This window comes from Syngnathus floridae, chromosome 10 (genome assembly GCF_059516105.1).
Source record: "Syngnathus floridae isolate MCC-2025c chromosome 10, RoL_Sflo_1.0, whole genome shotgun sequence".
Lineage (NCBI taxonomy): Eukaryota > Metazoa > Chordata > Actinopteri > Syngnathiformes > Syngnathidae > Syngnathus > Syngnathus floridae.
Genome location: NC_142422.1, coordinates 3265637 through 3277232, shown reverse-complemented (window position 1 = coordinate 3277232; position 11596 = coordinate 3265637). Strand labels below are relative to the sequence as shown.

General features: G+C 42.9%; 1 protein-coding gene across 2 annotated transcripts; it reads right to left on the bottom strand.

The window, feature by feature from the left end:
• Positions 1–492: 492 nt before the first annotated feature.
• On the bottom strand, positions 493–10899 carry ptpn3 (protein tyrosine phosphatase non-receptor type 3). Of its 2 annotated transcripts, none has more exons than XM_088387527.1 (26): positions 10735–10899; positions 9165–9281; positions 8191–8325; positions 8005–8047; positions 7804–7885; positions 7187–7231; positions 7046–7098; positions 6784–6901; positions 6606–6693; positions 6442–6530; positions 6319–6382; positions 6050–6252; positions 5858–5983; positions 5618–5779; positions 4881–4959; positions 4722–4799; positions 4588–4644; positions 4296–4452; positions 4057–4232; positions 3892–3982; positions 3769–3830; positions 3537–3683; positions 2533–2661; positions 1448–1593; positions 1253–1388; positions 493–1037 (listed from the first exon to the last, which is right to left on the bottom strand). In XM_088387527.1, exons 2-26 carry the CDS (start codon positions 9231–9233, stop codon positions 963–965), a joined length of 2610 nt encoding a protein of 869 aa, XP_088243653.1. In that variant the 5' UTR covers positions 9234–9281; positions 10735–10899; the 3' UTR covers positions 493–962. The 2 variants fall into 2 exon arrangements, with proteins under 2 accessions (XP_088243653.1, XP_088243654.1); XM_088387528.1 differs by having other exon boundaries at positions 4722–4796.
• Positions 10900–11596: the final 697 nt, after the last annotated feature.

The window sequence follows — 11596 nt, the reverse complement described above, 5'->3', positions numbered from 1 at the left end:
GCTGGAAGAATCCTCTATTTATAATTTCTTTTAATTTATGCTTTGGCATCATCTTGTAGCATCTTAGTGCCAATTTTGAGGAGCTTCACTTAACGATGGTTATGAGTGCTTCATGAAAATGACTTTAGTAGAGCTGGTAAATAAAATAAACATTATTAAAGCAAACGTCACTCACAGCAGTCTTCGAAGCAGTAGTTTTTCTGATAGATGCCAAGATGTTGTCATAGCAGACCGATGGAGCTTGATTTGTTATGCTGATATCCACGCTGATCCCATGCCAACTTTTGAGTCACTCGTCTGAAGGTCAACTAAACATCTGAAACGCTTCATCATCCTGCCAAAAAGTAGTAGAAAGAGGTTCACCATTACAATAATTTTGCAATACTATTTTTAGGAACTTTTACAGGATTATATATATTGTTCAGTTTTACTTTTCCAATTTTCCAAGTAAGGTTCATACAGTGAGGAGCCTAATAAAACAGACGAAGGGCATACAAATCAGTGTTTATTTCATTGTGAGAATAATTTAAGTGAAAAGTGGCAGCCACACCACAGTACCCCATACAGCATCTTCTGTAGTATTCCGCCCCTCTACTAAAAGGCACACACACAAAACAATCACTTCTTCTTCCTTCCGTCAGTCATCTTGCAGACGACACCAACTTAATTCCTGAGCTTAGCAGCTTTCATTCGTTTTGTGTATCCCATCCAAGCTTAGTCGGCGCTCTGGGCAGAAACGTAAGGCAGACGAGTGTAAGATTCAAAGTGTCCTATTTGATCTTGGCTACATAGCTGGCATCCAGCTGCGCTTGGACGCTGCATAATTCTCATCCAGACCGTGTAGCGACCCGGCAGGCACAACAGAGGTTAATCTCTTGCCGTGCTTGTCGGCCCCCTCGGTGGGAGTTGCTCGAGTGGAAGTTACGAGGCTCGGTTTCCTCTGGTGCCGTTTGTGATTTGGACTACGGGGATGTAGATCCCCCTTGCTTCTCTTTGTAGACTCGCAAAATGGCCTCGCACACAAACTGGAACTGACACTGGAACAGACCAAAATAAGAAGTTAGAGACAGAAATACATCGCTAATAATGAATATCTAAATTATAAAAAATACATATTTTATGAAAAAATATATTTATATATTTTATATTTCAATACATTTTATGAAAAAATATTTGTATATTTTAATACATTTTATAAAATCTTTCCTATGGCACATTTGAACAAATCCTCCTCATGTTTTCTCCAGTGTACCGTGGTCTGAATCATCATGGCTCGTTGATCTCTCAGTGTTTTGACAATGTCCAGCGGGAACACCGGCAGCCCCCGATCCAACAGCGTCAGAGCCGTCTCCATGGTGATGAGAACACCTGTCCGTCCAATCCCGGCACTGGAAGAGAAGCATGGGATTGGAGCGAACGGCGTCGGAGCAATTAGGCCGTGAGTTACCTGCAGTGCACCACCAGAGGCTCTTGGGCTCGTCTCCTCTCCCTGACCGAGCTGACGAACAGCAGGAAGTCGGAAGGGTCGTCGGGTACGCCGTGGTCGGGCCACGCCACGTACTGCAGGTGTGTGACCGTGCGTTCTTCACCTTTCTGAGTACACGCACAAAAAGGAGATCATTAGAGAGACTTCAAGCTGTGCAAAACTTCTAAAAACATCTCATACAACAATAAAGATTTCGATAAACGCGTGAAGTGACATCACAAGGGTGACGACACGAGCGGATAAAATCAGATAAACAGGTGGAGAGGAGCTCAAAAGAGCTGAGTTGAGTGTTTTTTTTCAAACGGGCGGCCTGTGACTTCATGCAGGGATTAACGAGCACCGCCAGGGTAACAGATGGGCCAACGCAGGAGTATTTGTGCATGCATGTTAGCATGTTCATACCTCCTTGAGCTTTATTAGGTTCACTCGGGACGTTAATGTGGAAAAAACAATCTGATGATCTAACTGTGTAGCTCCATGGAAAGCCACCTGCCCGTACACACGCCTCCATTTTAACGACTGTTACCTGTGTACACACAGGGTCCGCCCACACGGAAATTAGCTCGGCCGCTGATAACTCCCCGCAGAGATAGGACATATGGCACAGCGGCGGCACATGTCGCAACGAACTATTGCCATGATAGCTGTCATCGTTTGCTCATGCCACAATGGAAGTCGGTATTAAAGGGCCAGCGCGTAGGATTTACCGGCGCCTGCCATTCATGTGAACACCCCTCCCCCTTCTTTTAAAACATGACCTTTAGATGCTTTTCATTTATTTGACTCACTGCCTGTACATCTCCCTGGAGGGATTACATGAATATCATTATCATGTTGCGAGATTAGGGCTGTTTCAGATTCATATCATGGAAAGCTAGCGCAGAAGTGCCTCCTCGTTTCTGATTGGCCGGTGTGTGTGCAGTAAATTCAGCCCAAATTGAATCGGAGTTAAAAATTCAGCCAACGTAACCATGGCAACATTTTAAATTTGAGATGTTTTGAGGTGTAGACCACTGGCTTGGGAATGTATATAAAAAAATGTGTACCTGAGTGTGTGTGAGGGTGAAGTGCCGTGTCACGTAGGCCAGGTTACACTCCTCGGAGTGACACTTCACCCTCATGTGTCCATAATCCTTCACATCCGGCGGATGCGGCCAGTACTGGTGGCACTTGGTCTGCAAATACATCACGGAAGGCAGTAAAGCACTTGGATGGACTTGAGTCATCAGTCAGGATATCATTTCCTTGCTTGTCAAATTAAAGCGGTGTAGGTTTGCAAGCCAGGAAGGAATTCATCGGGAGCAGGATATGAAGTGATTGTCAATATGTGCGAGCCATGTCTTAAAGAAAAATGTCAAGGCAGTTGACGAAGATCAGAAAAATGATCAATTAATAAGAGCTTCAGGTTACCAAGCAACAGGCGAGATGCGAGAAGCGTACTTTTATTTGTATTTATCGGAGACCTTGAAAATTCTGCTTTTGCTTTCTCTTGAATTCTTGTTTTACTGTTGCTGTTCCACCCGCCATCGAGAACTCCGAGCTCCGAGCTTTTCAGGATTCAGTCATTCTTTCTCCAACTCCGCTGACATTTATATTATTTCCGTGCGAATGCACAGGCAGAAACAAATAAACTGGCTGGGGTTATAGCGGGGGTAATCAAATAAATGTTATTTCAGCATGAATCAATGCGATAATTATTCGGTATCACAATAATCAGACATTTCGCACATTAATGCCGATTTAAATATTAAGTGCCAAGTACAGTGGCCTGAAAAAGGAAAAATGTCATTATTAATTATTATTAGGGATAAAATGTATTATTATTAATCATTATTTTTTGTTAATATTATTATTATATGTTGCTGTATCTGAGTGCAAGTGACACGCTTGTTTTATTTGGGCACATTCACATAGCCAAGATAAAAACGGAGCCTTTTCATAATGTAGTCATCACACAAAACACGTTTGAATTTCCGTGCCTGTTTACTAAAAGCCATTCCTGAGCAAATGTGTTTTTTTTTTTTTTTGCAGAGTGGAGTCATTTGCATACCCTTCCTCGCTCCGTCAGAGTAGTAAGCATGATAATGGTGTGTGACTGCTGCTCCCAAACAGTCTGCCAAAAATGAGAGCAGGTCTGCGGTAGTGGACCCTGAGCTGCGACGTAACGTAAACACTCCCCGGAGACCGGAGGTGCCACCTAAGAAACAAAGAACCGAGATTTACATTCATCCATTCGAGAGCCGTAAATCCATCGCTGGGGAATCCATTCACTGTGTGCGTACCGCGATATGGCTGGCGTTGATGTAGTCCTCCTGGCCCTGAAGGGTGACTCTGGTGGCGTCATCTGCAAGCAAAGTAGGTACGTAAGCTCACCGAATAAAATCTCGGGAAGGGGAAGCACTCACAGGGTAAAATATCCCGATAGCGATTCTTGTCCATGTTCTTGGGAAGCCGAGCGCAGCTCTGGGACAAGCCAGGCTTCCTTCTGTATAAATTCTGAGAATGATCGGAATGTAAACAAGTCAACACATACAAACAGGTGACGAATCCCATCGACCTTCGTCAAATACCTCGAAGTGGAAGCACAAAGTTCCGGATTGAATTCCTCTCTCGACTTGTCGCATGGATTCGTCCAGCGATGTGACCCGTTCGGACTGGCCAGGAGACTGCGACCCGTCTGATTGGGACTGACCGGTGAGGGTGAGGGCGGGGGGCAACAGGAGTAGCGCCGCGGCTCGGCCGGGACCTGGAATACAACGACGGTGTTAAACTCCGCCCCGGCGGGTTTTCTGAACATCCGCGAGCAGACCTTTGCGTTTGACCAGCAAGGCCAGCTCTCGGGAATGCGACTCTCTGCTGGCCCGTATGAACATCACCACCTGGTCGTGGGTGTGTTCGGAAATGTCTCGACCGTTGATGAGCACCAACTGGTCTCCTTCCAGCAGTTTGGGCTCACATCGGCCGGCCTGGAGACAAATCGGCAAATAAACTGTAAATTAATAGCAGGAATAACAAGAATAATGCTGTTCGAGTCTTTTTAAGAGATTCACTTCCTGCTGGTCAGAGAGATAATACATGTGCCCGCATTATTTGGTTCCTACCGGAGAGTCAGGTTTCACGTGTGATATGGCAAGAGGCATCTTCTGATCCACCCCACCCTTATGAGGAAATTAAATAACAAAAATGGCGTGAGAAAACTCGAGTCACAAAATGGGACGACGACATTCACACTTACTTTAACATTAAAGCCAAACTTGCCCTCGTGATCGGGAGTGATTCGAATCAGCAGCAGGTCGCCGTCGCTGAGGGCCTGCTGAAGAAAAAGACGCTCGTCATATCTTGTAAATATATAAACTGCGTAAGGGCGTGGCCCAGACTATTATTAATAAAGTACCTTGTTATTGTAGAGGGAGCTGCTGACTCCATCCTCTTCTGCTATATTGTCATCAGCATGCAACAAGATCTCATCCAACCTTTGGTTATGGATTGTAATAGGAGTGAGGAAATTAATAATCTTATTCCCTTGAATCTCGCTTAAAGAGGATTACAATGTAATTATTTTTTTTTTGACAATTAGCAACATGATCAATAATAAAGTGGATTTTACCGGGTTGATACACGCTTCTCATGTGTCATTAGATTTTCGGATGTGTGCAGCTAAGTGGAAACGTTGCTATAGTTGAGGCCATTTCCCTCACCTAAAAAAGGCACCACCTGTTTTGTTTTTTTCCCCCCGAGGGGGAAAAAAAAAATGGAGGCGGGTTGTTGTTTGAGAGGATGACGCACCCAGCGACACCTTGCGAAATGGCGTCGAGGGACGAGGCCAAATGGTACGTACTATCCGAGCACTCACGATGAATTTTAGCCATTTCTGGATGTATGTATAGATGTGGGAATAAAAAAAAAAATAATAATAATTATCCACCTCCTCATTTTTGGAGGTAGGCAGTCAACCAGCTCAACAGGGCCCAGGCGGAGCAGTTAATTTTGATTTTCCACCATCATGTCTGATTTAAACATACTCTTGAATCAGCTATTTGTTCTGAAGTTTAGAGGATGCAAAGTTTGTTGAGTGAGATCAGTAAAAAAAAAAAATGCCTGTAAGAATAATGAGAAAAAAAAAATACACACGGATGCAGCGAAGCGTCCCCTTCGCTGTCCTTGCTGCTGCTGACCGACGTTCTGTACGTGTAGAACACATCTTCTCCCTCAGGTACGTCTTTCAGCTCACCGCTTAGTTCCATGGATGACGGCCGGACTTTGCTGATACCGTGGCGAACGCGAGGACTCCGCCTGGTCGCGTACACACAAATCCGAAACATGACGAGGACGATTGAACAACCCCATGAAGCATTTTCGACTTGGTTGTACCAGTTGGGCGTGCTGGGGGGCGATCTCGACGGTAGACTCTTAGTCTCCAAATAGTCAGACGAAATGGATCGCCTCAAAACCGGGTTCCACACCATTCCGCCCACCACACGTTGACAAACTGGACCACTGCAAGTTACACAAAAGTTGTCACAAAAAAAATATTTCACAATTTATGCCCCAATAAAAAAATACCTCTCATTTTTACTATTTGCCAAGCCCAGGTGGTGTGTTATAAACTTCCTGTAGGAATGAACTGGGCTGTTGTTATGTTTGGGGCTCCTGGCAGTGCGGTTGCAGCTGAAGAAGGAATGATGATCCACGCAGGAGCGCCACAGGTTCTTGCAGGTCTTTGGGCACGCTAGAACTAGCGTCACTTCACAGTCCTGGGTCTCGCCCTGCACGATCAGCATTAATATTAATAAGAGAGATTTGAGTTCTGGAACACTAAAAATTCTACTTACATGTTTACGTTTGAGGTGTATAAAGAATCGTTTCCTCTTAAAGGAAATCTTGATAATATTCCCCCTGAAATGAAACAATGTTTTAGAACATTTGCGAGGAGAACATTTTATGTTGTCACTCACCAGGGGAAGAAACTGGAGCAAATCATATTACAGAATATTGCAACACCACTCGACGCCAAGCCCACCATGAGCGGAGCATTGTTGGTGTCCTGAAAGCCGGAGAGTCAGGGAAATGTCATCCGTGAAAGCAAAGTGGAGCATGAAATAGCAGTTTTGAATGTTACCAGAGCGGCATGCAGCTCCACTCCATAAAGCTCCAACGTCCGGGCCGTATTGAGGAAACACAACTCTGCCTCGCTTTTCTTCAGACCTCTACATGAACGCACGCAAACAGTCGAGTCAACGAAGCGACGGGAAAACGCGGCAGGGGAGGTCGGGACTAGATGCTGTGAATCGCATTACTTGTGTTTTGGATGAAGCTCCTCCACTTTGGATATAAAGTTTTCATCTTGCTCGGGGATGAAGTGGTACTTTGACAAGTAACCGCTTTTCTGGGATAGACAGTGATCGCCCAGCTCGGCTAAAAAAACAAAACTTATATAACATGCCATCAATTCGATTCTCGCGTCCCGATACTTTTGCCACATTTGTCGGAAACTAGCGAGCACATTTAACAATGTGAGTATTCCCTACCGTTATTAGGTCATTAATCACAGGGACTTACACTGCACGGCGTAAGACGCCAACACCACGGCTGAACTCAGCGGGCACTGCAATCTGCAATCAACAATGGAACAACGATAAAAAGTGTACACAAACGAGCTGCATTTTGTTGGGTGTGTTTGGGCTTGTTGCGCGCACGAACCTGCCTTCTTTAATGTCACTCCTGATCTGGAGGAAGTAAAGGTTCCTGTGGAAGACAAATGTGTCATTGGAAAACCTTTTTTGAGGAGTCTAAGTTGTAAACTACTGCTACAAACACAACAAATGTGTTTATATAATATAAAACTTATATAATAAATATAATAAAATATAATATAGTAACATAAAATATATAATAAAAATAATATATGATATAATATAAAAAATACATAATATAATAAAAATATATAAGATAGTAACCTATATATAAACTATAAAACTTATATAATATAAATGTGTCATAAAACTGAGCGTCTAACAAAAGCAGAATTTGAGTTACTCATACCTTCTACTAGAAATCAAAACATTGCATAAATAATATAAAATATATAATAAAATAAAAATAATATATGATATAATATAAAAATACGTAATATAATAATAAAAATATTTAAGATAGTAACTTATATATAAACTATTTTAACTTAAATGTCATAAAACATCCTTAACAAAAGCAGAATTTTGACTCACACCTTCTACTAGAAATCAAAACATTGCACTTGTTTGGCAACTGTTCCAAAATACAAAAGGAAATAAACTAGGGCAAAAATATTGGCGCACCTCGTCTGTTCATGTTGCAGGGAGTTGGGATCCGAAATGAAGAAGTGCACTCGGAAGTTTAGATAAAAGGGAGATGCCAGACCTGCGGAGAAATGTCGCTGTGTCAGTGTCGTCTTAAATCATGAGTCACCTCAATCATCACACTACTCTGGAAATGTCAAAATATATTTTGGAATGGGCGATAATTTGCACGGTAAAAACCTTTTATCTGCTTCTTCAAAGGTTTCTCAGGCTCCAACCATCTCTAAGAAAAAAAAAATCATTAAACATAATTGCTTACAGGGGATATAAAAAAAAATATGCAAGCACACCCTGTGGTTAAACAGCAAGTGGAACGTGTTACAGTCTCTGGCTTTAAAAAAAAAAAAAAAGTGTGTGCACGCTCACAGGCGAGTGTGTGTTGGCGGTGATGGAGGTGACGGCTGTGCTGGACTCTCTGATCTGCAGATTGAAGAGCTGCCTCTCCTGCAGGCCCAGGTGGTCGCAAACTCGGTCCAGCAGAACCACACCTTCATCATGCTTCTGAAAAGTGGACGCAACGTATCCAGTGAGAGGCGGCCAACGCTTGGAGTGACGATTCCAACAATTGTAGTAAATTCGGTTGTTTTCCAAAGTAAAAGCAGATTTTTTGGCAAATGTTTTGTTTTGGTTGAACACAAAGAATAATTTCTTTTGTGAGGCTAAAATTTGAGAATTTGAAGTCAAAGTCAAAGTCAAAGTCAGCTTTATTGTCAATATTAAACAATATTAAATTAAACAATTAGTTGTCAGATAATTTCATAATCGATTGTCAATTACTCGATTAATTTTTGTCACCTCAAATGTATTTATTCCATTTTTTTCCATTCTATATTTATTCTATTATTTACTAGTTTATCCCGAGTGGTGTACAATTCGCTAAAGAGCTTGTGCGCTACACAGCTGAGGGAAAAAAAATGGCTGCAGTCCCCAACAAGACGTAATTATGAGCAGATTATGAAGCTGCTGCATTGGAGTGTTAGGAAGGAAAAGGGAGGAAAAACTTTTCACTCCAATGTATTATGAGATGGAGATAGGGGAGGGGTGTTTTACTGCATATTTAATATTCAGACAAAGACGCAACACAGCCTCTGCATCAAAAGGCGATTGCCTTGCAGCATATATGCACATTTGCATCGATACGGCCCGCATGCTTCATTTGCCAAGATGTGCTGAGCACACAAAAGAACCCCCGAGTGCGACAACTGCAGGAGGTGAACTTGTCCTTGACACCAAGGTCACCGTTGAATAGGAGATGCGGATCAATCGACGATCATTAACAGAGCGCGGTGACAAATAGCGGCAACATATGATATTCAGGAAACAGCACGTCTGCGTCGTACATTTATTCGGAAGGTCTCGATGGTGCCGTCCAGCAGCTGAACTAAGCAGAGCAGGTCTGGTTTTGGCATGTCTGTCACCACGGTAACCACCCTTGGCTGGTCTCAGCGAGGGGGGACCTGAGAAGAGACATGGGAACAAACGTGAGCCATGTTTCCACACTGTTGTTTGACAGCACCGCCCTCACGATGACACTGCACGTTGAGGACTGGATGGAGCGGTGACTAATGTAGCATGAATGCAAAGGAGTGCTGCGAGCGTACAGTGCAGGGGGGGGGGGTCAAACTGTGGCTCGTGGGCTTCGTGCAGCCCGGTGAGAGAATTAAATACGGCCCGCTATGCATTTAAAAAAAACAGGAATTTTTTACTCTGGTTCTATTTTACCACATCTTTCAGAAAAGATAATCAGGTCCCGAAAGGAAGAAATTTTCCCCTCTCCTCGCTTATGTTCAGCTCGGGCCTGCCCTCGCCTCGTCTCTCACTGGGTCTTGCTGCCTCTCGCAAAAGCAGCTGAATGATAAGAATGTTAAACATTTTTTTTCAGCGCTCCAACACGCCCATTTTGCAATTCTTGGCTGAACACAAAAACATATACAGACATTCACACTTCTAAGGAAGCTGGAGGAATGTCCCTGCATGCATTTGAGTGTGTCCAGTCCTGTCTTGGCTTCCAGGTAAACGATTAATGGATTGCGCTACCGAGAAGAAAAAGAAAAACAAGGGTCCGCAGTGTTCTGGGTTAATGTTTGAACGCAGCGACACACTTGGAATGTATTAAAACCAAGCTGAGCTCTACTTGATGGCTTGTTTTTCCACATTAAGCCTCTCACAGGCTTACTTACAAGTAAAGACTTTATAGCAGGGTTAATTAGCATGTACATGTTGGCGTCTTTTAGCGGTTAGCATCGATATGTGATATGGTGATTTGGACAGATTTATTGGACATAGATTAGCAAAAGCCTCAGTAGTGTGACAGAGATCATCAGGTGTGCCGAGGGAATTTATTCAAATTACTATTTGGATTCAATTACGTAGCATTTTTTCCTATAGAAATAATGTATATTTATTCAGCAATCTGTGCATGATTGACATATGGTGACAAGCAGAAAATGTAAAATATCTTGCCTGACATGACCGAGGGGATATAATCAACCTGTGCGTCCACTTTAATGACATTTTTGCCTATTTGTGTGCCTTGATAGTTTTTCCTCATGTAAAAAAAAAAAAAAAAAAAAAAAATCACTGGATGAGGTACTTGCAAATCAATGCGACACTCAAAGGCAAAGTGGAGTAGTACAAAAAAGTAAACAAAGTGAGTTAAGACGGAAACATAAAGCAAAGCATTATTTGAAAAGTAAAAACCGGTGGTATGATTGTCAACATAAACAGCAATCCGTACTTTGATCCGAACACGGAACCTGTTGACAGGCTGGGCGCGTGCACGAGTGGAGCTACACACCCTAAACACGAAGAAACGCGTTGCTAGTAAACTTTCCCTCAAGCCCGGAGCAACTCGGCCGACATCAAACTTTTCTCGGGAGGGTGAAAAAGAAGAGAAAAAGTCGCGTGTACCTCCGTCGTCCCGCTTCAGTGACGAATCGTGCACATGAGAATGACCGCCGGGGCCACCTCGGGACGGGCCGCCGCGTCCGAGGATCCAGGTAGAGGAAGGTAAATATCCGGGACACTTCTCATCACTAGCTGCCCTGATTGCGCGCAACCCCGCTCCGCCCCTTCGTCCTGCGCGCTCCCTCCCGAGTTGGAAGTCACGTTGCCGGGAACGCGCACGTAAACAACGGGAAAGCAGTTCAAGTGCCAGTCAAAAGTTTAGACACACTTTCTGGTTATTTTCATCATCATAATAATATTAATAATAAAAATCACACGGGGATGGGTTAAATGCAGAGGACAAATTTCACTACACCCAGATGTATGTGTGACGATCATTGGGACTTTAACTTGTCTTTTTTTAAATAAATTATCTTACTTTTAATAACATTCCGATATTGCAAGCATTTGTTTTCCACCCAAATCTAAATAGTACAATATATTAGTCACTGACTATTAAGTTTTAAACTAGTCAAATGTGATGATAAATTGATAAGGTTTTATAAATTATTTTGGTTTTATAAATTGATATTTCAAAATGTACGCTCCTCCGTAAAATGAATAATGGTGGGGTATTTATTTGTGGAATCGAGCATCATGAAGTTCTTCTTGTTTGTTATCGTCACCTAGAGGCCAAACAAAGTACTGCGGTTGTCACATGTTTGCATGTTTCTGCCTTTTCCACGAATACTCCAATTCTCACCCAAACATGCATGTTAGGTAGTTCATTGAATAATTTTGTCCATAGTATTTATGAATTGCTTCTCCCATTAAACTTGACAAGCCAAAACCTTTTGCTTTTCAGACATGACATCTGACATCAGGA